Below are 24992 nucleotides of genomic sequence, written 5' to 3'. Positions count from 1 at the left end.
TTGTTTTTATACAGGTAATTAGTTTAATTTAGTTTTTGAGTTTTGATTAATTCATGAAATATGTTACTTGCATTATGAAACATTTCCCTGTTGGTTCATTTCATACATGCACTGATTTTTTTTAAAAAAAATTTTTGTTTTCTTAAGCTAGTTTCACTATTAGCACTTTAAATTAGATTTTTATGCAGATGATTACTTTAATCTAGCTTTTGATTTTTGATTTATTATGAAACATGATGTCACTTGTTAGATGCTAGTTCAATAGATGAATAAAATGTGTTATTTGTCAGGATTGTTTGCCTACTGCCTTAGAGCGTCAGGAGGAGGATTAGTTTTACCCTCCTGATAATGTGATGTTAGTTATAATAGTTATCTTTTTTCAAACAACTTTTGACTTTGATCTTTTGACGTGTTTCGACTTGCAACTGTCAGTCTTCCACAGGCGTCTGCTGATCACTTTGAAGTGCCTACTTGACAGTTCTGTCTGGCTGGCCACGCCCCCTGTCGACCCATGTCTGGGAGAGTGGAAATGTTTTGACAGTTGACAGTCAAACATGTCGGGAGATCAAAGTACATTTCCTGCAAAAAGTTGTCTGAATAAATGAAACCATAAAATATTATTTAAAAAAAGAAGATAAAATGAACTGGCTGGAATTACAATAGTTAGCCAACATTGGTATATTATTTATTTTGATGTGAATCACCTTGTTGTCCACAGCTCACACGGAGAAGGCCATGCTCCACCTCTCCATTCAGCAGTGTTTTAAGATGTTTCTGTATAGTAAGGTCTGCTGAGGTTTGACGGCTCTGTCTCTTCCTCCCTTAGCCACCAGACCCAGACAACATGCTGGGACCATCCCAAGATGGCCGAGCTCTACCAGTCTTTGGGTAAGACTCGTATTTATTGGTTCCATTACGACGAAGATGAAGGTGCTGAAGGGTTTTCTCCTGTTTTGGATTTTACAGCCGACCTAAACAACGTGCGCTTCTCGGCCTACCGCACCGCGATGAAGCTCAGACGCCTGCAGAAGGCTCTCTGCTGTAAGTGTGTGCGCATGTACGTGCGTGTGTGTGTGTGTTGTCTGGATCGAGCTCCACTGCTCTCATTGTGTTCCAGTCTTCCCACACATCCCGTTTCACCTCTACATTCTCTCCTGCTTGCCATGTCTTTCTTTATTAATTCACCTCATTTGCTATTGCTTCTTCTTCCTCTTCATCTTCTTCTTCTGCCTCCTCCTCTTCCTCACACCAGTCTCTGTGTTTTCTTTCTGTTCTCTTCTTTATCTTCTCTGTACTATTACCATCTCTGCCTTTCTATTCTCGATTTGCTGCTACGCCTGTGTGTGTTTACTCATCCTCGTCTCTCGCCCGTGTGTGTGTGTGTGTGTGTGTGTGTGTGTGTGTGTGTGTGTGTGTGTGTGTGTGTGTGTGTGTGTGTGTGTGTGTGTGTGTGTGTGTGTGTGTGTGTGTGTGTGTGTGTGTGTGTGTGTGTGTGTGTGTGTGTGTGTGTGTGTCACCCACGATCCCTTGTGTGTGATGTCTTTTTCAAGCGTGCAGCACAGATGCTGCTTTTGGATCGACATGGTTTTTTCTAAAGGAATATGATTCATTATTGTTTTGGATTCTCAGTGCCGTTTAAACTGTGACTGGTGCAATGAAAGCAGCTTTTTGAATACATAAGTACAATTTAAAGATAAGAAGTAATAATAATATGGTGTTCCTCTAACTAACGGATGGAAAACGCTGCTTTAAAATCATTTAAAACAAGTTATTGCCAACTATTTTTTGAAAAATTAATAAATTGATGAACTAATGCCCTTCAAAAAAAAAAAAAAAAATGTAATTTTTGTTGTTGGCAAAAACGCAAGTAAATTCATCCACAAACCTAGAAACTACAGGTTAGTGCAAAAGCAACAAAAACATGAAATATGTTAAGGTTTCATTTATTCAGATAAGGTTTTTCAGGAACTTGACTTTGATCTCCTGACATGTTTCGAATGTCAACTGCCAGTCTACTTCACAGGCAACTGCTGATCGCGTTGATGTTTCCTTGACTTCCTCGTAATAATTCTTGTCAAGGAAACATCAAAGCGATCAGCAGACACCTTAGAAGAAGATTGGCAGTTGACGGTCGAAACATGTCAGGAGATCAATGTAAATTTCCTGAAAAATAGTAGCCTGAATAAATGAAACCTTAACATACAGTATTATTCAAAAAGAATACAAAAAAAACTTGCTGGAATTATAAACATTAAGCAGCCTTGGAAAAACTTTTGTTTTGACATTATCTTACATTATAAACTTATATTATTCAAATTGATCAAAGATCAAATATAAGGTTATTGTTGTCATGGTGCTTTGTAGAGTCAATGAACTTTATCCATTTTTTCTCTTTCAATTCAATAATAAAGTTATTTTAATATGAAAAGTTAATGTGCTTTATTCTGCGTGGGTCGAATTAGAATTTAAAATGAAACTTAGCTCATCTTTTAAACATCTGTGTGATTTAAAAGTGCTGAGATTTCAGAGAAGCATCGATTTTACAAAATAAGCGCAGTCAAATTTACCAAAATAAAAGTCTGCCACACTTTGGCTGCTCCTTTAAACCCAAATTTATAGAGATGTAATTTTACCTTTTGGCGAACACATCGTTTTGTCAGATTCATTTGGAGAGCCCTGAGCCTCCCTCCTCTCTAATGAACGATAAAGATGAATAATGTGCTGCTTTATTGATCCCCGTCTGAAATGGACTTGTGATGACCGTCCTGGAGGCAACTTCCAGACCAAGGACACATGGAATGGTTGAATGTGTGTATAATTCTAACTCTTGTGTGTCTGTGTGCCCAGTGGACCTGCTGAGCATGCCGACGGCCTGCGAGGTATTTGACCAACACGGCCTGAAGCAGAATGAGCAGCTGCTGGACATCTCCCAGCTGGTGGGATGCCTGAGCAGCCTGTACCAGCGGCTGGAGCAGAGCCACGCCCACCTGGTCAACGTCCCGCTGTGCGTGGACATGTGCCTCAACTGGCTGCTCAACGTCTACGACACGTACGTACGTGGTTCATGTTAATGAGTCTTTAAATAACACACACTGATGGGGATTTGTGTTTGCAGAGGTCGAACTGGAAAGATTCGAACTCTGTCCTTCAAAACTGGAGTCATCTCGCTCTGCAAAGCTCACCTGGAGGATAAATACAGATGTAAGTCAGCAAATGAAAGGGAATTAAGGAACTACATTTATAATCTGTTCATTAAAGTGTTTGTTCGCCTAATGCTGTGCGATATAACGATATATATCGTAGTACAATTTTAAAAACGTCTACTTTATGATATAACCCTCTATCATTCATAGCTCTAATTTAACCTGTGTAGTCTTGGTCCCACTCTGTTGCTAAAATATCATGAAACAAGCTAATCTGCTCATTTAGCGTCGGCTCTGCCGTACTCAGACATGAGTGTTAAATGTTTAGTTTAGAGTGACAAAGATGCAGAGAATGGATACTATGGTATGCAGAGGTGAAACGCTGTTTTTTGGGTCAGATTGGGTCCCCCGGAGTGACCGGAATCATCAATTAGTCTGACTACAAACTGTGTCACTACAGCCAATATGACTCTTCCAAGCGCGTCTCACAAATGGAAGTGTTATCTCCTGCTGCTCTTGAAGGATTTTTAAATAATATAACGAAACATCTACTATCATATATGATCTTTGATAGTGTAAAATTCACTACAGGTATGGTTTAAAATGATAGCCGTGGCCATTGTTGTTGGTTTTTGCACCGTCACAACACGTGACAACAGTATATGTAGCAAAAGTCCCGAATATTCCTTAATTCACAAGATTCTTGAAGGAGAAGTACCATTTATTTTGAGATTTGCTTTATTTTATATATATATATATAATAAAATGAAAAGCAATGTTCCATTCATGGCATGTAATTTTAAGGAAGAAATACTATATCGGGATATATATCGTTATCAAAATATGATTCTACCTATATCGTGATATAACATTTTCTCCATATCGCACACCACAAAGTCCACCCTAAATCAGCTTTTTTCTGCTGAATACATATATGATCAGGAATGAAGGTAAGTACTTTATTGATCCTGTCCCACTCTTTTTTAAACATGTCAGGAGATCAAAGTTAATTACCTGTAAAAAAAGAAACCTTAGCATAATATTCAAAAAGAAGACAAAAAGAATTTGCCGGAATTATCCTTTCCGAGCCTAAAAAGCTAATTGTTTCCACATTAATTTGAACTTGTTTCCATGTTTGACTGGTTTTTCATTGAACCCGTGGAACTGTCGGTTCCAGTTTTGTTCCGACAGGTTGCCAGCGCCACAGGCTTCTGTGACCAGCGGCGTCTGGGCCTCCTCCTGCACGACTCCATTCAGATCCCACGGCAGCTCGGAGAGGTTGCCTCCTTTGGCGGCTCCAACATCGAGCCCTCCGTCCGCAGCTGCTTTCAGTTTGTACGCTCCCTGCACCACACACACACACACACACACACACAGGCAGCAGAGGTGTATAACAAAGCCTCAGCCCTCTGCTTCTGTTTCCCTCTGTTTTTTGGCTGCAGGCGGCAGCCTTTGAGACACCAAACGGCAAATCCTCACACGCTTTTTTTTCTTTTCGGAAAGATCCCAGTAATTATAATCAGAGTGGATTATCCTCAATCCCCAAAAAATGATCCAACTTCTCCCCACTCCAGTGCTGAAGTTTAGCGTTTGTCCTCAAGAGGAAACCTATGTCAGACATTGATTTTCCCAAATCCCTTTCCTTAAAGACACAACAAAGGCCAGTGATGCTGACCCTTGGTATTACTGGGAGTCACCTGACTACCGTATTTTTCGGACTATACGGCGCACCTGATTATAAGGCGCGCTATCAATGAATGGGTCTGACTGGGTCTATTTTTCATACATAAGGCGCACCGGTTTGTTGTTATTATTATTAAGACGCATTAAGCGAAATAAAATAGTCAGATAAGTCTAACTTTATTCAACTCATTAACAATAACTCTCAACATTGTTCAGGTTTAACACATAAAATACAGAACAATACACTCACTTTTTCAGTTCAGTATGTTGAAGCACAGTAGTTAATTTCATACATAAGGCGCATCTGATTATAAGGCGCACTGTCGATTTTTGAGAAAATTAAAGGATTTAAAGTGCGCCTTATAGTCCGAAAAATACGGTACTATCACCAAGCCCTAAAAAAAAAAAATTGGGATTTTGTCAAACTTTTCCAGCAGAATAATCTATCCTCTAAGGTTTAAAAGTGAGACGTGTTCAAATGTCGCGCCAACATCTAAACTTCTCTCCAAAAGCTTTCAGGAGAACTTTGTGTTCACATTTCAAAGAACTGCTATTTTGTCCTGTTCCATGATTTTGAGCAAATAGTTGTTGGCTGCAGCTCTGGGGTAACAGACCACCAGTGAGCCCAAGTGGCCAAAATGTAACTTATGTAAGCTTCACAAACGAGTGAGTCAAACTGGCCGTTGCCAATGAGCTCCACAGTGGATGCCAGGAATAGCAGGTGGAATTTTTGTTGGTTTTACAGTGGATGTGTTCAATCATAGACAGATCACATTAATCTGATTCAGAAGGGAGGCTCAAAGGTCATTGTTTTTTTTTTTAATATGTTCTATACTTGATACTAAATGGTGTAGATCAATCAACTTTTACCTAAACCAGTGGTTTTCAGCCCACAGCCTCCAAAATAAAGGTGCCAGAGATCATGGGTTTATTTGTGCCATAGTATATAGTCATCCTAAAGATGTAAATCCTAGTTTTAATCTGAAATAAAATGGGTTGAAAGTGACCAAAAATGGTAGAAAAGGTGGTAAAAAGTTACAAATTAGAGTGGCCAAAAAGTGGGAAAAAGGATTCAAAGTGTCAATATTTGCTTAAAAGTGGCAGAAATGGGGGGAGCGGGGTTGTGGTCATGTAATTTAAAAAGTAGGTCAAACAAGCAAATAATGGGCATAACAAATTGTGAATGTTGTTAAATTGGCAAAAATTTGCATGAAATATGGTGAAAGGAGGTTAATAGTGACAATAATGGTTCAACATATGTAACGTAAAGTGGTAAAAGTGGTGTAAAGAGTTTAAAAGGGCCAAAAATGTCTTGAAAGTGGAAAAAATGTGCAGTAAATGCATTGAAATTTGGTGGAGAAGTGGCAGAAATGGGAGTAATGTAGCAAAAATGCAATAAAAGGAGCAAAAATAAGACTTTTAGAATTTGACGACACAATAATATAAAAAAAATACAAAAAGCTTATTGTTGTCTCCTTTTTTCCCCCAGGCCAACAACAAGCCAGAACTGGAGGCTGCCATGTTCCTGGACTGGATGCGCCTGGAGCCTCAGTCCATGGTTTGGTTACCTGTCCTGCACCGCGTGGCCGCCGCAGAAACCGCCAAACATCAGGCCAAGTGCAACATCTGCAAGGAGTGTCCCATCATAGGCTTTAGGTGGGTGAAGTTTGGTCATGTTGTGGTGCATCAGCCATGGTTGATTATTAATAGGACCAAAGCTGATGATTTAGCCATCGACTGGGATGTTTGGCCTCCAGGCTCAGTGAAATATATGAATAAATCAACATTTCATTTGGTGTACATGTTAGTTTTTTTTGCATCTCCTGCTTTGCCTCCAGCCTTTGTTTCCCAAACACTGCCAGAGGTGATGCTTCTGCTTTATTACAAATTGGAAAGAAAAGAGGGCGCGCCCGTTTTAAAGGGATCCTCCACTGTTTTTACAAATTTGGCCTAAAACTTTTGAAATGGTCTTAGAAGAAGATCTATGCCTGACAAAACACATTATTTTGCACCATATTCTTAAACATCCTATTGTTTCCTTTTGGAGTGAAACATTTACAGTAGCCTGCTTTTTAGATCATTTAGCAGCTTTTTTTAAATCAAAACGTGCAGATTTTGGTTCTTCTAAAAAATCAGGAAAAGTTAAAGATGCCTCTTTTGGACAAAAAACAGTTGATCTGTGACTGCAGGGGTGGCAGTTCCAACTCTGTGGTTTTGGTACTAGACAATAAAGCAGAGAAGAAGAGCTCTCCTAAGGAACCTTTACTCTCCCTTAAACAGTGCGCTGACACACTCTGGTGGCTGAAGTTAGCAAGTAAATCACGGACACAAACCCTGATGATAGAAGTCCTTTTGGGTGGGAGTCCTTCAACAGTCAGTGATTTACCGTATTTTTCGGACTATAAGGCGCACTTAAAATCCTTTAATTTTCTCAAAAATCGACAGTGCGCCTTATGTATGAAATTAACTACTGTGCTTCAACATACTGAACTGAAAAAGTGAGTGTATTGTTTTGTATTTTATGTGTTAAACCTGAACAATGTTGAGAGTTATTGTTAATGAGTTGAATAAAGTTTGACTTATCTGACTGTTTTATTTCACTTAATGCGTCTTAATAATATTAATAATAACAAACCGGTGCGCCTTATGTATTAAAATAGACCCAGTCAGGTCCATTCATTGATAGTGCGCCTTATAATCCGGTGCCCCTTATAATCCGGTGCGCCTTATAGTCTGAAAAATACGTTACTTGCTAACTTCAGCCACCAGTGCGCACTGTTTAAGGGAGAGTAAAGGTCCCTTAAAAGAGCTCTTCTTGTCTGCTTTATAATCTACGTTGAATTACCTTTGAAAGGATCTATCACACGACTATGTTCCCATAAATTTGGAAATTACCGGCCCCATTTTAAAAAAAAAAGGGCTCCAAGCGTCTCATCATATTAGTAGTATCCATACCAAACTGAGTAGTCAAAAGAAAAATGGGGCGCCCGGGGGCCCCCGTGACACTTACAGGATAATGGGCCCCGTTTATATACTGTATTGTATGTGCCAATGATTCGGTACCACCAACCGTCGTAATATTTTTTTTATGGGGCCCCAAATAAAAATCGGGCTCTTAGCGTCAATACGTACACGTTCATAGATTATACCTTCCAAACTTCAGCCCGATTCGTTCACGAATAACAGAGGAGTAGCGATTGTAACTAGTGTACACAAGAAGAAGAAGGAGGACAGTAGCCCAGCCTAAAAAAAAAAGAGATGAATAAAATTAGACTTAGATTTTTTAATCGAGGAAGAATTGTGCAGAAAGTTCCTCAGCTTTGTGTCTCAGTGTGGATTTAAAGACATGATAGAGGTTCATTTTTGGATTTTTGTATGCTAACCCTTCAAACAGTCGGATTTCCACAGTTTAGTTTAAACAAACGTTAAAACTCTGCGAGTGAAGCCGTGAGGGAGCACATTTCTTCTTTATGTCTTTAGCTGAAGGAATTTTAACTAGTCTCACTCGAGAGGAAGCCGTCATAAATTTCCCTCTTTTATCGATCCCATCCCTTTGTTTTCTTTTGTTTCCCATTTCCGTGCTCTCTTTTGTTCACACCCTTCCCTCTTCTTTCTTTCTCTGTCTCTCTCCAGATATCGCAGCCTGAAACATTTCAATTACGACATTTGCCAAAGCTGCTTCTTCTCTGGTCGCGTCGCCAAGGGACACAAGATGCAGTATCCCATGGTGGAGTACTGCACGCCGGTACGAATAAACACACGCCTCATTCCTCACCTCACAACTGTGAACAAAAACCAGCCTTTTATTATTATTATTGTTGTATGTGATGTAGGAAAAATGACACTATAATAGTGGTCCTATTAATGTGTATTTTAGTTTTCAGTTCTAGTACAAATATTTTATGTAGCTGTCAGTGTTTGGATAGTTACTCATAAAAAGTAATTGGAAATTGTAGTGAGATTACTTTACTTGTTACTGCATTTGAAAAGTAGCTTCACTACTTACTTAATTTACATGGACAAACATGAGCCACAGCATCACGCAGCCTGTCTGCATAGTGTTTGTGGATTGATTGATTAATTATTTCTACTTCATTAATCCCTCAACAAGGAAATTAACTTCTTGCACCTTCGACCAAACAAAAAGTTAAATATACAATAAGTATTAAGTGAATATTCATGAATACATATATGTGTGATGAGTGGAGGCCTTGCAAAAATTATTAGAATGGTAAAAAAAATGACTTAACAGTGCGAAAGTAATATCATTACTTTATGATACGTTACTTTACTTCGTTATCCAAAAAATTTATATCATTACTTTATAATGCATTACTTTCAAATGTGTTACATTGTGGCGCTTTACTATATAGCACGTTACATTATAGCGTGTTACTTTCAAATGCGTTACATGATGACTTGTTACATTATGGCACGTTACATTATGGCGCGTTACTTTATAACGTGTTACTTTCAAATGCATTACATTATGACTCGTGACATTATGGCGCGTTACTTTATGGCGCATTACTTTATGATGTGTTACTTTATGGCGCGTTACTTTATGATGTGTTACTTTATGATGTGTTACTTTATGATGTGTTACTTTATGATGTGTTACTTTATGATGTGTTACTTTATGATGTGTTACTTTATGATGTGTTACTTTATGATGTGTTACTTTATGGCGCGTTACTTTATGATGTGTTACTTTATGGCGTGTTACTTTATGATGCGTTACATTACTTTGTTACCCAAAAAAATTATATTGTTACTTTACTTCGGTACCCAAAAAGTTATATTGTTTATGATGCGTTGCTTTATAATGCATTACTTTATAACACATTACTTTGATGCATTACTTTATTATCATTACCCCGAACACTGGTAAATGTAATGCGACATTAGTTGAGTAGCTAGCCGAGTTAAACTGCCGAGCTGCTGATTTCAGGAATAGGTACAATGATTAAAGGAACATGGTTTATGGAAGCGGTTATTACCTTGTAAAATATAGAATTGATTAAATTGATAGAATTGATTAGCTGCAACCGTGCCCGCCATGTGTTTAAAGTGTTTTTTTCCACCCCCTAGTGGCTGAAAAGAAGTGCAGCAACCATACGTTGTCAGTAAATACACAACTCTCAGCTTTGTTCTGCTCCCAAACACTTTGATTTAACAGCTGAATATTTCTGAGGATTAACTTGAAAGGTTGTGCCATAAATCTGTAAAATAGCAATATTCAGCTGCATACATCAGCTCTAACGACCTGTGTGCGAAAAAACGATGAGTGCATAAATGCGTCAGCCCTGACCGATGTTGGGACTCCAGCTGTGCTTGAGTGTTGCATGTCTTGCCACTGTTAAGGATGCTCTCGAGCCAGACAATAAGGCCATTAGCTTCTCTCGCTCCTATGTGTCAATAAAGCATAAAGGGCTCCAGATGAATGATAAGTGTTTTTTCTGAGCACTTTTCTGTGCACTTCACTCCCACGCACTCAACAAAGACATCTTTGTGGCCCCTTTTGTGTGCAGACTACGTCAGGGGAGGATGTCAGGGACTTCGCCAAGGTCCTGAAGAACAAGTTTAGAACAAAGCGCTACTTCGCCAAACATCCCCGCATGGGCTACCTGCCTGTGCAGACCATCCTGGAGGGCGACAACATGGAAACGTAAGAGAAACGCTCACAAATGACTGGATTTGAAAATTATGTATTTAGAGCATGCTGAGTAGTTTAGCATCATAAAGGTTTTCCTGTTTGTCCAGGTGTGTGTTGTATGTGCAGCATGTATTCACAACATTATTTTCCTTGAAACTATAAAAAAAAAATGTGCGTTTCTGTTGTATATATTATTCTAATGAGATACCACAGCTTAGTCGTGGGCGATTCTGCTGACCTTAAAGTGTTTTTGCAAACTTTTTTTCCTTTGGATTATTTTGTTAAAATCTCGAACAGAACATGGTCAAAGTTTAAAATTTGATGAGATAAGATTTTACTGTCTTTTAAAAAAACAAAAAATATTCAGAAGAAAAAGAACAATAATGAAAAACGTATTCCCAAACACTCTGTGTGTATTTTTATCTTAAATAAGCAAAGTGTAAAAAGTAATAATTCCAGAAAGTTCCTTTCGTCTTTTTTTTTTTTTTTTTTTTAAATAATATGATGAGGTTTCATTTATTCAGACCACTTTTTTCAGGACATTTACTTTGATCTCCTGACTTTTTCCGACTGCCAACTGTCAGTCTTCCTCACAGGCGTCTGCTATGGAGTGTCTTCTTCTCCAGAGACCATCGGGCGACAGGGGTGCGTGGCCAGCCTGACAGAACTGTCAAGTTGGTCACGCCCCAAAAAAAAAAGAGCTCACAAGGACACATCAAGGTGTCCAGCAGATGCCTCTGAAGAAGACTGACAGTTGGCAGTCGAAACATGTCAGAAGATCAAAGTAGATTTAAATAAAACCATAACATCCTAAAGTGCTAAAATATAATAATTTTTTTTAAATAAAAAACACCACAAACTAACTTATGGGGTTTTTTTTCCCGTGTAGATTCGAGAAATATGATACAAAAACAAAAGACTTCAGTGCACGTCTCTTTTGGCTTTAAAATAAATTAAAACCAATTTATGAAAATACAATAAATGTGGTGTGAATAACTAAACAACATCTAAAGGCCTTGAGTTCAAAGAATAATCGCCTATTTGTTGAAACTGCATACAAGAAAGAAAACAAAACTACTTGAGTAGATATGTATATGGTAAGTTTGTTTTAATGGCAGAAAAATGGTAAAAAAAAAAAAAAAGAAAACAATTAGCTCAAATTATTAGTTTCTTGAAGGCATCCACTAAAGCTGGCGTTGATGGTGGCTTCTTGGAATCGACCGGAATCATTATGTAGTCTGGTGACGGATTGTGTCTCGACTCTTACGTGCAAAATAAAAAAAAACCCAACAAAACCTTTTTTATTTGACATGATGAATTTAACTGTAATTTTTTAATCTTTTAGTTGTCTGTGTGATTGACGTATAACGGACAGTTGGAGCTGCTTCCCATCGCTCACCTCTTGTCATGCTTGGCTCTGTAGCATACTCCCACTCCATGTGTCATCATCAAGTTTTTTTTTTTTTTGTGTGTTGCAGTCCTGTCACTCTGATCAACTTCTGGCCCGTAGACCATGCGTGAGTACCAGACTGACACACAGACACACACACACACACACACTGATCTCTAACCATCTGTCCATGTGTGCAGCTGAGAAGTTTATTCTTCCTCCACTTAGACGTGATGACGTAAAGATATTTACAGATGGGCGACCGTGGCTCAGGTGGTAGAGGGTCGTCTTCTGATCGAGAGGTTGGGGGTTCGATCCCAGTACCTGACTATGTGTTGAAGTGTCCTTGGGCGAGACACTGAACCCTAAGTTGCTCCCAGTGGTCGACTAGCGCCTTGCATGGCAGTCCTGTCCCACTGGTGTGTGAATGTGAGAGTGATTGGGTGAATGAGCTGATATGTAAAGCGCTTTGAGACTGCTTCAGTGTGGGGATAAAGCGCTATATAAAATCAAGTCCATTTACCATTTACCAGTTGATTGGAATTCAGTTTTCAGCTGCTGTGAAATTTTCCGACTTAGAGAATTTCCATCATGGAAAAAAAACTCCCCGTGCGGTTTTATGCCAGAAGGCCACGGGCAGGATTATCGTCAGGTGGCTCTGGTTGGGTGGTATCAGCGTGAGCCAATGTGCAATCAGGCTTGTATCAAAGCTGTGAGAGTGAATCAAGCAGCAGCGGAAACGCGTGTGCTAGTGTGTGTGTGTGTGTGTGCGCGTGTGCTAGTGTGTGTCACCATGTTTCTATATGTTTTCTCATTGATTCTAAGTGTGTATTGTAGAGTTCTGGGATGTAGAACTGGGTATTTCAGAGTATAGTGCTGTTTAGGCAGATAAAGGAAGAGCACGATTCATTTATTTTCTTCGCAGTGAGACTTTATCTGTTTTCTTCTGTCTTTTACACAAGTTCCCAAAGTGACGGTGTCCTTGTCGCTCGAAAGTTTTAAAAGTGTATTTTTCAAGGACTGTGTCTCTGTTCGTGTAGCAGGAAGACTCCGCAGAGACTTTCCCTAAATTAAATGATTTTTTTTCCTTTTTTATTTTTTAGCTCAGATCTAACTGCTCGTTTGAAGTGAAGGGAAATGTATTCCACATCTTATTTACGGAGCGTTTCGCTGCATTGCACACCTGCTGCTCATTCCACACCCTCATCGCTCCACTGTTACTGATGAGTTTGTGTGTATTTTAGTTCAATCGGAACTCCTAATTTCAACCTTCCTGGTTCCTCTTCTCTCTCTCTCTCTCTCTCTCTCTCTCTCTCAGGCCTGGATCGTCCCCTCAGCTCTCACACGATGACACGCACACGCGGATCGAGCACTACGCAAACCGGTAATGCCTCTATTCATCATTTGTGATATGAAATTAATTTCACGTGTGTGTTTACATTTTTACACACAAGTTCTCACATCACTTATCTACCTTTATAGTAATACCAAACTGATCTGATTAGTGTGTAGTAGGGCTGGACGATATCGATCAAAACTCATATCTCAACAATTTTTTGCAAAATGGCGATATACAATATAAATCTTGATCATTTTAATTCAAATAAAGTTTGATCAGAAATAGAATTCTAGATTTAATTCCACACAGACACATTTATTAACAGCTGCACAATCTGTGTCACTTTTGGATGTTTCTCCTATAAAGGACAGCACGTGTGAGTGAGTTCTGTAGTGTAGGACGCACTCACTGATCATCTAACTGTTCTTTTCATGCTGTTCTGAGAAGTAGCAAAAGCAGCAACTCTTAAAACGAGTATTTTAACACAAAATAAGCTATAAAATAAAAATATATTGATGTAGGCGATATTGTAATTTTCTGTATCGCCAAAATAGAAAACTTGATAAATCTTGAAGCTTGATATATCGCCCAGCCCTAGTGTGTAGGTGCGGGATGCTTATTTAATGCACGATCTTAGATGGAATACCTTGACATCTTAATAAAAGGTAACTGCGACGAAAAACAAAGTTTCATGTTCAGAAGCTTTAATCCTTTCCAAGGTCAGGATGAAAAACCAAAACTGGACTAAAATGTCAAGGTATCCCTTTGCACTCACAGAGTGGTGTATTGTTGTTTTGGTGAAAAGAAGTCCTCTGCTAGCTAATTCATGTAGCAGCTATTTGTCATTCAGTATGCTAGCACGTGCACCCCAAAACCCAGAGAGGCCATCGCTGTGACATCACAATGTCAATCAGAAGCTTCTTCAACCGCTCCCATTAACCCAACCAGTGAGGGATAAGAAGCAGTAAAATCAGTCCTTGGGTCCACAGAGCCACCACCAGCCAAATGTCTGACCTCATTTGGGGTCGCGAGACACTGGGAGGGGGTCGCCAGATGCCTTCAAAAAACAATCTGAGCCAATTTTTGCTCATTAATACCCTTTTTCTGCAACTACACCAAACTTGCCATATTTTAACCTATTTCATCTCTTTTTCTTGCCATATTTTTGCCATTTCTGCCACTTCTCCATCAAATTTCAATGCCTTTTCTGCACATTTTTGGCATAAATAAACCCTTTCCACCACTTTTCCCACCTAATGTTGCATTTGTTGACCCAATATTGTCACTTTTAACCTTTTTCACCATATTTTATGCATATTTTTGCCATTTGCATGCCCATTATTTGCCAGTTTAAACTAATTGTTCCAATATTGACACTTTAAACCCTTTTTACCACTTGTCCTGTCCGTTTTTGGCCACTCTAATTTGCAATTTATTACCACTTTTCTGTGGTTTTTAAAATCCCATTTCACCACCTTTTCCACCATTTTTGGTCACTTTAACACATTTTATTTCTAAGTAAAAGGATTTACATCTTGAAGATGATTACTATGGTGCAAATACTGATTAACTTCCTGAATATTATTCAGATAAATAAATAGATCATAAAATCACAGATTCCTAGAACAATGGATCATCATTTTGCTGACTTTATGGATGGGCCCCAAAAATCTCTCCCCTTTATCCACCCTTATAGATGACCCTGTCTCCACATGACTGTTCTTCATTGTTCTTGTCTGTGTTGGGAACCTGTGTGGGGTTCCCGGTCCTTGGCACCTTTATTTTGGCGGTCGAGGGCTAAAAAGGTTGAGAACCACTGGATTAGAGGAAGAAACATCATAAGCTGATGGTATCTCCTGTATCTGTGGCCAGCAGCAGCAGCAGCTTATGAGTACGTGCACACCGGCCTGGGTGGATGCCAGTCTGTCACGGCTCATCTGTCTTAACACTCTGCGCCTCGCCGTTGGCATTTATTTTATGAGAGCGCTGATAAAAAAAAAACCCCAAATTGCTTTAGTTTTTGGCTGACAGTCCAAGCAGCTTCAGCGCAGCACAAACATTGGAGTCTGCAGCGTTTCCCTCTCAGCCTCTCGGCCCTGACGGAGTTTAATGGGAGGGAACGTTTCAGAGCTCGTCTACCGATTGAAGCAAACAGCAAGCTAAATGCAGAAGCTAATTAAGGCACTTTTTTCTCAGTGTTCCCACTTGATCCTCATGTACTAAGCATAAGTGAGCCAACAACAAGCTTTTAACGTTACCTACTGGTGTCGGGATCGTTGACTACTTGCTCTCTACAGCGTTAAGCAGCGAAGGAGAACATTTCCATCCTGCCACTTACGATGAAGTCAAAAACCAAAAATCCTTCCATTTTAAAGTTTATTGTTGATCCATTCTCCCAAAATTACAGGAAAATGTCCCTGTTACAGCAGCGGAGAGATAAAACAAATGAGGAAATACACAATTTACCTTGTGCAGATAGGAACAAACAAAACCAAATATATAAAAACGAAATAAAATAAAGTAAATTAACGAGAACCAACGGACGTTGAAGTCGGTACAAACTGGAAAAACAGCCTTAAAGGGATCCACCACTGTTTTTACAAATGTTGTTTAAAACCTTTAATATTAACTTTTATAAATGGGACTGCTTTACAGATTTAGAGGCTGTGTTCCGCCATCTTGAAATCACATGATTGATGTCAATGAAGCAGAGAACAAGAGCTCTCCTAAGAGACCTTTATTCTCCCTTAAACAGTGCGCGCTGACACTGGTAAAGGGAGGTTTGTGTGTCTTGAACTGTCTGTGATTTACTTGCTAACTTTAGCCACCAGAGCGTGTCAGCACCATTAGGAGAGCTCTTCTTCTCTGCTTCATTGTGTACTATGAAATCGCCCCTTGCGGTCACATACCTGATTTTCTTGTCTTTCTGGAAACAAAAGAGTTTTACATCGACACCTTTAACTTTTCCTGATTATTTAGAGCAACCAAAAGCAGCATAAATTGTCATTTTGACCAAAAAAGCTGCTAAACAATCTAAAAAGCAGGCTCAACAGGAAACAATGGGATTTTTTCAGATTTGTGTGACATCATCAATCATGTGATTAATCAATATAGTTTGTTAGGTATAGATATTCTAATAAGAATATTTCAAAGGTTTTAAGCCACATTTGTAAAAACAGTGGAGGATCCTTTTAAAACTTGAACTTGAGACAAATGACTTCGGTATTTGTCCTTCTCTGCCCTCTAAACGTAGACGGACCAATTTTAATCGCTTAGTTTCATGTCAGAGTTAATCTAAATCAATCCTTTTTGCTTCAAAGTTGACTTTGTAAAGCAGCTTTTTAGTAATCTGAACGTGAACTGCCTGTTGGCTGTCCATTGAAGTGCGTTATCGTCTGATGGTGAATTGCTGTTCGACTTATTTAGGCCAACACTAAACTTGCTCATGCTGAAACAACCTCAAATACCTTCCCATCTAGCGAAGCAGAAATGTTGTAAAAGTGACCCTAGACGTGGGGTTTCCCTCACGCGTTTAGTTCCAGGACTGACTGCTCTGTTTCTTCCCCCTCCACAGGTTAGCAGAAATGGAGAATCGTAACGGCTCATATCTGAATGACAGTATCTCACCCAATGAGAGCATGTGAGGACCGCTTTCTGTTTGTTTGTTTTGTTTCTTGTTTTGCCCCGCCCCCTGTCTAACTCGCCATGTGTCTGTCTGAGGGGTATTTCCTGAATGTAGATTAAAAAACCGATTCAGCGATATTTCGATGCACGATTATCATATAGATCCAAACAAATGTACAAATTGATTTTTATGAAGAAAAAAATATTTAATTGCGCTAACAATTGCATAGCACGTAAATGCCCGGTCACTAGATGTCAGTGAACGCACCATCAGACCTTGTTAAACTACCTAGTCCTCAATGCATTTTAGCTTGGAAGTTGATTGCGCTTTTTTTAGTTACCATTTACTTGAACTTGCAAGTTAAAAAAAAATAAATAAATTGCATTTCATATCATTTTGTACTCGTACAGGTGAAATTTGTAAATATATATCGTAATGTTTAGTATCGGGATGTAATATTGTGACATGCAAATCGTGTATCGTATTGCATCGTCCATCATGCTGATCAATATTTAGAGCAAATTAGATAAAAATTTTAAAAAAGAAAATTTAATTATTGTTTTTTTTTTTAAATTGAAAAAAACACAATTCTAAACAACGGTTTTCTATATTGTCACTTTGTGAAATATAAATCTAATTGAAATGAAATGGAGTGTAAAGAAAAAGGAATCAAACTAAAAAATAAATTAAATTAAATACAGTATGAACATTTCTGTGCTGGTGTATCTCATCACTTTGTGCACTCATCCTAGCTACTCTGCATTTGCTAAATAGTAAAACAAACATGATCAACAATTAATTCTCGAAAAATGATATTTTGGGTTGACAATAATTTGTCATATCAAAATGGGGTCACGATCCAAAAAAAGCTTGGGAACCACTTTATTAATGGTTTGAGTGGCGAACGCTGCTGACTCATCTATAGGAATAATAAAGCCTTACTGGTTCCATTAAAAAAAAAATAAATAAAAAAAAAGCTTTAATTCTAGGGCTGAACGATTAATTGCGATATCGCGATTTCATAAAATGCAATTTTGCAATCACAAAGGCTGAGATTTTTTATTTTTATTTTTCTGTTTACATGTTTCATGAAACGTGAAGTTAAATATGTTGAAGAGGTAAAGCCACAGATTTCTTTGCTTTATTGTTGTAATCTGGTCTTTAAAAATTATATTTTATATTTATTTAAAGTTTAGATAAATCTGAAATTGTTTATTATGAAACAGATTGATTTATTGCTTGTGTTCATTGAAAAATACGCGACAAGAGGACCTTATAAAAATAATCGCATATTAAATTGCAATCGCAACATTGAGGAAAAAAAATCGCAATTAGATTATTTACCAAAATCGTTCAGCCCTATTTAATTCCTTTAACGGAAAGTGGATGTTGGCTAAAAGTGTTGTAAAACTTACAACTTACAAATACCCCTCGGCTGTCTTCTCTGTCTCCATTGGCTGGTTGTGATACTCGTTAGCAATCATCCAGCATCTGCATCATCGTCCACTATTCTCGTCACTGCACCATTTGTGTTGTCTTTAAAAGGAACTGATTTCTGATTAGCGTCGACTTCGTCAGCGTACATGTCTTAACGTGTGGAATGTGTAGTGGGCTGCAGAGAGAGGAGTACACCTGGTGAAGGGTATTGTGTTGTTTGTAGATAAAAGTTAGCTGAACGTGTCTAGCAGCGGGATCCAAACACCTCCAGAACGGTCGGAGTCTCAGACGACGGTTCAAATCAGAGAATTCCAGCGTTGCATCCTCCCTCCCTCTGTACCTGCCACGCTTCACATTGTTCTGCTGATGCTCCTTTATTCACTTTCCTTTTCTCCTGTGTGTGCGTACGTACACGCCCCTGTGTCGCCATGAATCCATGAACGTGTGTGTGTGTGCGCGTGTGTGTGTGTCTGCAGTGATGATGAGCACATGTTGATCCAGCACTACTGCCAGTCTCTGAACCAAGGCTCTCCCCTCAGCCAGCCCCGCAGCCCCGCCCAGATTCTTATCTCCATGGAAACAGAGGAGAAGGGAGAGCTAGAGAGAGTCCTCAATGACCTGGAACTGGAGAACAGGTGAGTGTGTGAGCCCCCCTCCTCTAGTCCCCTGAAGGTTTGAAAACAGGAAGTTGGTAAACGCATAATTAGGGTTGGGCATCGTTTGAATTTGACCGATTCTGCTTTTGATTGCGATTCCTAACTATTCTCGATTCTTTTAAGAGACCGGATTCAAAAAGTTAGCATGTTTTTAATTAGCTAGCTAACCAGAGGGCTTTCTGGTTGAAATAGTCTGAACCAGGGTTTGGTCCATTATAATTAGTTACTATTATTACATGAATATAATTGAAATTGTAATTGAATTGCAATTAAGTTCAGATAATTGATTTTGTTATTGTCAAAAAGCATTTTTACAATGTCATTAAATGAAAAACTGGGAAACCATGCCCAGGCAGGTATGCCATAGGCATACGTAGTTAACAAATAAAATGTTTCACATCAAGTTTACATGTCAGTTCTTTTGAAGATCATTTTAACATTTAAAAAATTTAAAAAAGAAATCTATTATTACCAATATTTTCATTGATTAGGAAACCTAACAAGGTAACAAAAAAATAAATTACATGATAGATAATAATGTTTTGTGTATTTTACAGCACATTTAAGACCCGTTATCATAAGAGATGCTAACAGAAAGCTAACACAAGAGGAAGGTTAAAATTTTGGAGTTTTGTTTCAAGCTCGGTAATTGTGATTAATTGTATTTGAACTTTAGTAATCGAAAACTTAATTGTAATTGACTTTGAGAATGAAAAATAATCGGAATTTAGTTGTAAATGGAAAAATTGCTGGTCACTGTAATTGTAATTGAACATGGGTAATTGAAAATGTAATTTTAACTGTAAAAATGTAATTGACCCCAACACCCTGTATTTTATAGATGTAAGACATGGGTCAAACTGACCTGTTAAGAGATGCTAACAGAAAGCTAACATAAGCGTAAATTGTAATTGATTTCATGGGGGAAATAATAATTGTAATTTCAAGTGTAATTGGGGAAAAAATGCCAGTCAACATAATCCTTAATGAGTTGTAATTGAACATGGATAGAAGATGTAATTGTAATCGGAAATTTTATTTGAGCCCAACTTTGTTGCGCAGTAATGCAAACACTTCCGGTGGTTTCTTCTTCGTTGGTATCCGGCAGCTTCTTCTTCCGATCGTCGGATTGGGTATCAAAAGTGGGAATCGAAATGTAAAAATTTGAATGATTCCGAGAGAATAAAAAAAGTTAGTCCTGGGACTACTCGATACCCCTTGGGACCACCCGATACTCGATACCCTATGTGTAACGCAAAGTCTCTAACGTGTCATAACTGCTCTCTACAGGAAGCTCCAATCTGAGTACGACTGTTTGAAAAAGGCCCACGACCGTAAGGGTCTGTCCCCGCTGCCGTCGCCGCCGGAGATGCTGCCGGTGTCGCCGCAGAGCGCCCGCGACGCCGAGCTCATCGCCGAGGCCAAACTGCTGAGGCAGCACAAAGGACGGCTGGAGGCGCGGATGCAGATCCTGGAGGACCACAACAAACAGCTGGAGTCACAACTGCACCGGCTCAGACAGCTGCTGGAGCAGGTAGCAAACACTCAAGTCACCTCGGTTAGCCTTTAGCTTTAATCAAGCAGGGTGACGCTTTGTTATTGCTTCTCTTGATCTATATCTTCTGTGTGTGTGCGCGTGCGTGTGTGTGCGTCAGACGGACTCCAAGGTGAACGGCACAGCTCTGTCCTCTCCCTCCACCTCATCGCAGCGCTCGGACACCTCCCTTCCTGTCCTCCGTGTGGCTGCGAGCCAGACTACTGACACAATGGGTACGACACACACACACACACACACACACACACACACCTTTCTGTGTTTCCTTTGTAGTGCAGCACAGAGGAGCTGAATGGAGCTGAAGGCAGGGATTTGTTCCACATATGATACAAAGCACAGCTTCAGTGTGTGTGCCAAGCTAACAGGGTTGGGGTCAGTTATAATTGTAATCGCGTAATTGTTAATTAATTACAATTACAACGTTACTGTAATTTGAATTGTAATTTAAAAATCATGTTGCTGTGGTAATCGTAATTGAATTGGGTCACACTTAATTTGAAGTTTTATACATAAAGCTGACATCACGCTGTCATTAGCATGAATAAGGTGTCATTAAGTGTCGTTCACTAAATGATGACACCTTTGGAGCTATGTTGGCATTTTTTTTTTTGGTTAGATGGAGGGATCTAGTGTGGTTAGGGTAATGAATGACACCTTATACATGCTAATGACTGGTGTTCATGTCATAATAATGACAGCGTAATGTCAGCCTTTATGCATAAAACTTCAAGTAAAGAGTTCAGATAATTGACTTTGTAATTGTAATTGGCAAGGAAATTCTATAAAAACTGTCATTTACAATGTAATTAAACACAAAACTGGGGAACAGTGTTACAGTTCTATCGCTGACACATGTGTAGTTAAAAACAATGATTAAAATATGGTTTATATGAAGTTTACCTCATGCCGGTTAATGTAATGAGACTTAATTGTGATTTTAAAATGTAATTGACCCCAACCCTGATCAAACGCAATTGTGCACTTCCTGTTGCAGGTGACGACGAGCTTTCCAGTCCTTCCCAAGATGCATCTGGGCTGGAGGAAGTAATGGAGCAGCTCAACAACTCTTTCCCTCACAGCCACGGTACGAACACACACATCCATACACGTGTGAATGAAAAGGTGTAAAATGTAGCTTTGTGTATAAAACAGTTGAGAAATCACCAAATGTCCCCTAAGTTAAACACCACAATAAGAAGCTTTTCTCAAAAAGTCGACTGACACAAACCTTGAACTGTGGCTTTAACAATAAGACGTCAGCGCCCCCCGATGCACGGACATGGAAATGGTGTTTGCTGATCTCCCTTCTGTCTGATTTCTTCTTTCTTTCCTGTTTTCCTCCTTTTTCTCCGTGAGCCAGGAGGGAGACGGGGACACCCATGAGAGGTCAGTGGCTCAGCTTTCTCTCCCTCTCCCCCCCCCCTTCTTTTTTTCCCCTTGAGGACGACTGCCTCTCCATAAACACACCAACCATCTACAGAATTTTAATATTTATGAGGGAAACACAGTAGAGGAGCAGATAAATACAATAGAGCAAAATATCTGTCCTCTTCTTTTCTCTCTGAACTGCTGCCACCTACCTTCAGTATCCTTTTAAAAGTAGGAGTTCTCAACCTTGGGGTCAGGACCTCATTTGGGGTCGCGAGACACTGGGAGGGGGTTGTCAGATGCCTTCAGGACTGATCAATTTGAGCCCAATTTTGCTTTTTCTGTAACTACACCAAAGCATAGTTTAACCTATTTTCATCACTTTTTCTTTTTCTTTTTTTGCTCCTTTTGAAGTATTTTGCTACATTATTCCCATTTCTGACGTTTTTGGCATTTATAAAGGCTTTCCAACACTTTTCCCACCTAATGTTGCATATGTTGACCCCAATATTGTCACTTTTAACCTCTTTTCACCATAATTTGTTTATTTTTGCCAATTTAACCACATTCACAATTTGTCATTCCCATTATTTGCCAGTTGAAACTAATTGTACCTACTTTTTAAATGACACTACCCACCTCAAACTCAATTTTTAGACAATTTAGAGTTTTCTAAATCTGAAGAGATTTTTTATCTGTTACAGACTCCGCACATGAAGGAAGAAAATCAATCATAGAGCAGTTTTGACAGTGTGATTAAACCAGATCTTACAATGTCATTTAATGCTGCATTTCAAGCTACTCGGAACTCATGAAAATGTGACTTGGAACGCCACTTAAATTCGGAACTCCCACTCAAAAAGTCAGGGGTAAAAAATCTAATATTATTCCATGTTGGAGCTATTTTGACAAACTGCTGCTGAACTCAGTTAAACTCGAAGATCTGAGTTTTAAATTTGGAGTTTGGGAGTTCTGAGTTGCCTGGAACGCAGTATTACGTCTTTTCTCTAAGTTTGTGTATTTTGCTCGTCCGTCTCCAGGTCCCAGTATCGGCAGTTTGTTTCACATGGCCGACGACCTGGGCCGCGCCATGGAGTCACTGGTCAACGTGATGACGGATGAACAGAGCGCCATACAGCACGAGGCCCCACCCCTCTGACCCCACCCCGTTCCCCCCTCCCAATCTACTGCATGCTTTTTTTTTTTTTTAGTCAAAACAACTGGATTGGAAAGAGTTTACAAAGAGAATATATATATGTCTATTTTTGTGAAGGATCGCAATCGCAGCATTGATGCAGAGAAAAAAAAAACACAAAAAAGAGGAAAATGCATAACTTGTAGATTTCTGTAGTTTCTTAAAGTTCTGAAGATGTTTTATTATTAACAGAGGCTGGGTTTTTAAACTTCTATGCAAACTGTACAAATCCTTGGAGTGGGGGGGGGGTGGTGGTGGTCAAAGTTGGATTAGATTAAAACAAAGTGGGGTCGTGTATTTTTCACGGCAGAAAACTTTCAGACGTTTGTTACAACAAAGAGGATTGATTGTAATCCCAAGGGTGCTTTTTAAAGGAAACTGTTTCTACTACACTACTGACAAGGTAATGCAGGCGTCCTGGATCTTTACAGTGCATTGTGTGTGTGTGTGTGTGTGTGTGTGTGTGTGTGTGTGTGTGTGTGTGTGTGTGTGTGTGTGCGTGTGCGTGTGCGTGTGCGTGTGCGTGTGCGTGTGTTGCCTAATTTTCATATACCATTATGTATCCAGTTTGTTTTCTAATTAAAGGAAGAATAATAATTTTGCACATGACAAAAATCAATTAAAGTTACTTTTGGACACTTTTAAGGAAAGATAATTTTGCAGAAAATTTAAGAAACAGTTTGATTATAATAGCTTTTAACTAGATAGCCATTTTACACTAAGGATCTATTAATCAGAATCGGGTACAAACGGGGCTTTGTTGTGAACAATGTGTCCAAACACTGCAGTGTGTGAAAGGTTTAGTAAAGTTAAACTTGTGTGCGCTACTGTCAAACGCAAAACACCATAGATGTGTTCTTTTTTTTTTTTTTTTTAGTTTTTTTCTTTTGTGCTGTGAGCTTTTATTTTTCAACATTACGTCCTTATTTAAAATTGAACGGAGCATGATCCAATTGGGTTTTTGTGTGTGTGTGTGTGTTTGTCTCTTAACATTTGGTTAATTCATCAACTGGTTAAATAAAGCATCACAACATATCAGAATCCGCCAAATATATGCCTTACTACTGTAATATAAAATGCTATTATTAAAGCACGCAGTTATGTGGACGAGATTCCTCTTGATTTAAGTGTTTCTGTCTTTTTTTTGTGTCTTGGAATCTTATGTTACTACTCACGACATCCTCAATTGAATGGTGTGTAGTTTCTATTCGACACAGAACAACTAATCTAGAACATTGTAGAACCATCTAACAGGTAAAAGGGATTATATCATACAAGGTATCAAGATGTACATTGTATGTTTTAATAAATAATACACCAAGATCCAAAAAGGTTTGGTCGCTCAACATGTGAATATTTAATGTATGAATGAAGGATTAAAATAGAACTCTTTGTGGGGTTTTCAGCTATTAGCTTTAAAATGTCACAATAGTTAAAGTAATCAAGTAATACAGTTTCATTTCAACTTTTGACAGTAATTTAGCACTAGCAGCTAAGAGTGGGATGATATATCATGTGGCGCAAGATACTTTGATATTAAAAGGTTACGTGATATATCGTCGATGGTACAGGTCGTGTCACAATATTGATTTTAGACTAATGTTAATTGTCAGTTTTTGTTTTTGTGTTTTATTTGCAGAGTGGCACTTTAAATAGGAAAAATCGGTCTTATTTATAAACATTTGAGGGAGAGAGAGGCAGTGAATTAGTGGTTTCATGACAATGTAAAAAATAAAAAAAGTGTTTTTCTTTCCACTTTTTTAATAAAGAGTTGTGTTGCTGTTCTAGAATGTGATTACAAATCTTGTTTTTACGAGATTAGGAAAAGAATAGTTAAACTATGTTCATGGCGGACCTCGGTGATATTTTGTATAAAAATAATTCGTGACAGCTTAATTGTCATATACCTCTGCATGAATGTCGACCATAAATGTGCATCTTGTAT

The 24992-nt window shown here is 38.7% G+C and overlaps 1 protein-coding gene across 12 annotated transcripts in view; it reads left to right on the top strand.

The window, feature by feature from the left end:
• The window catches only part of dmd (dystrophin), a 237241-nt gene extending 214028 nt beyond the window's left edge, over positions 1-23213 (top strand). For 9 of the 12 annotated variants that reach the window (XM_028468300.1, XM_028468289.1, XM_028468349.1 and 6 more), the window contains 16 exons: positions 827-888; positions 967-1041; positions 2848-3049; positions 3116-3201; positions 4321-4478; positions 6316-6482; positions 8460-8571; positions 10358-10494; positions 11961-11999; positions 13191-13256; positions 16786-16851; positions 18750-18908; positions 20220-20463; positions 20585-20699; positions 21479-21568; positions 22893-23213. In XM_028468300.1, the coding sequence (XP_028324101.1) occupies positions 827-888; positions 967-1041; positions 2848-3049; positions 3116-3201; positions 4321-4478; positions 6316-6482; positions 8460-8571; positions 10358-10494; positions 11961-11999; positions 13191-13256; positions 16786-16851; positions 18750-18908; positions 20220-20463; positions 20585-20699; positions 21479-21568; positions 22893-23011 (1897 nt within the window). In that variant the 3' untranslated portion in view covers positions 23012-23213. Of the gene's footprint in view, positions 1-826; positions 889-966; positions 1042-2847; positions 3050-3115; positions 3202-4320; positions 4479-6315; positions 6483-8459; positions 8572-10357; positions 10495-11960; positions 12000-13190; positions 13257-16785; positions 16852-18749; positions 18909-20219; positions 20464-20584; positions 20700-21478; positions 21569-21844; positions 21871-22892 lie in introns of all 12 variants that reach the window. The other 3 variants (XM_028468321.1, XM_028468359.1, XM_028468329.1) reach the window with 2 other exon arrangements.
• Positions 23214-24992: the final 1779 nt, after the last annotated feature.

The sequence above is a fragment of the Gouania willdenowi genome, chromosome 2 (genome assembly GCF_900634775.1).
Source record: "Gouania willdenowi chromosome 2, fGouWil2.1, whole genome shotgun sequence".
NCBI classification, from domain to species: Eukaryota; Metazoa; Chordata; class Actinopteri; order Blenniiformes; family Gobiesocidae; genus Gouania; species Gouania willdenowi.
Note: the sequence above shows the minus strand (reverse complement) of the source record. Positions and strands in the feature narration are given on the sequence as shown.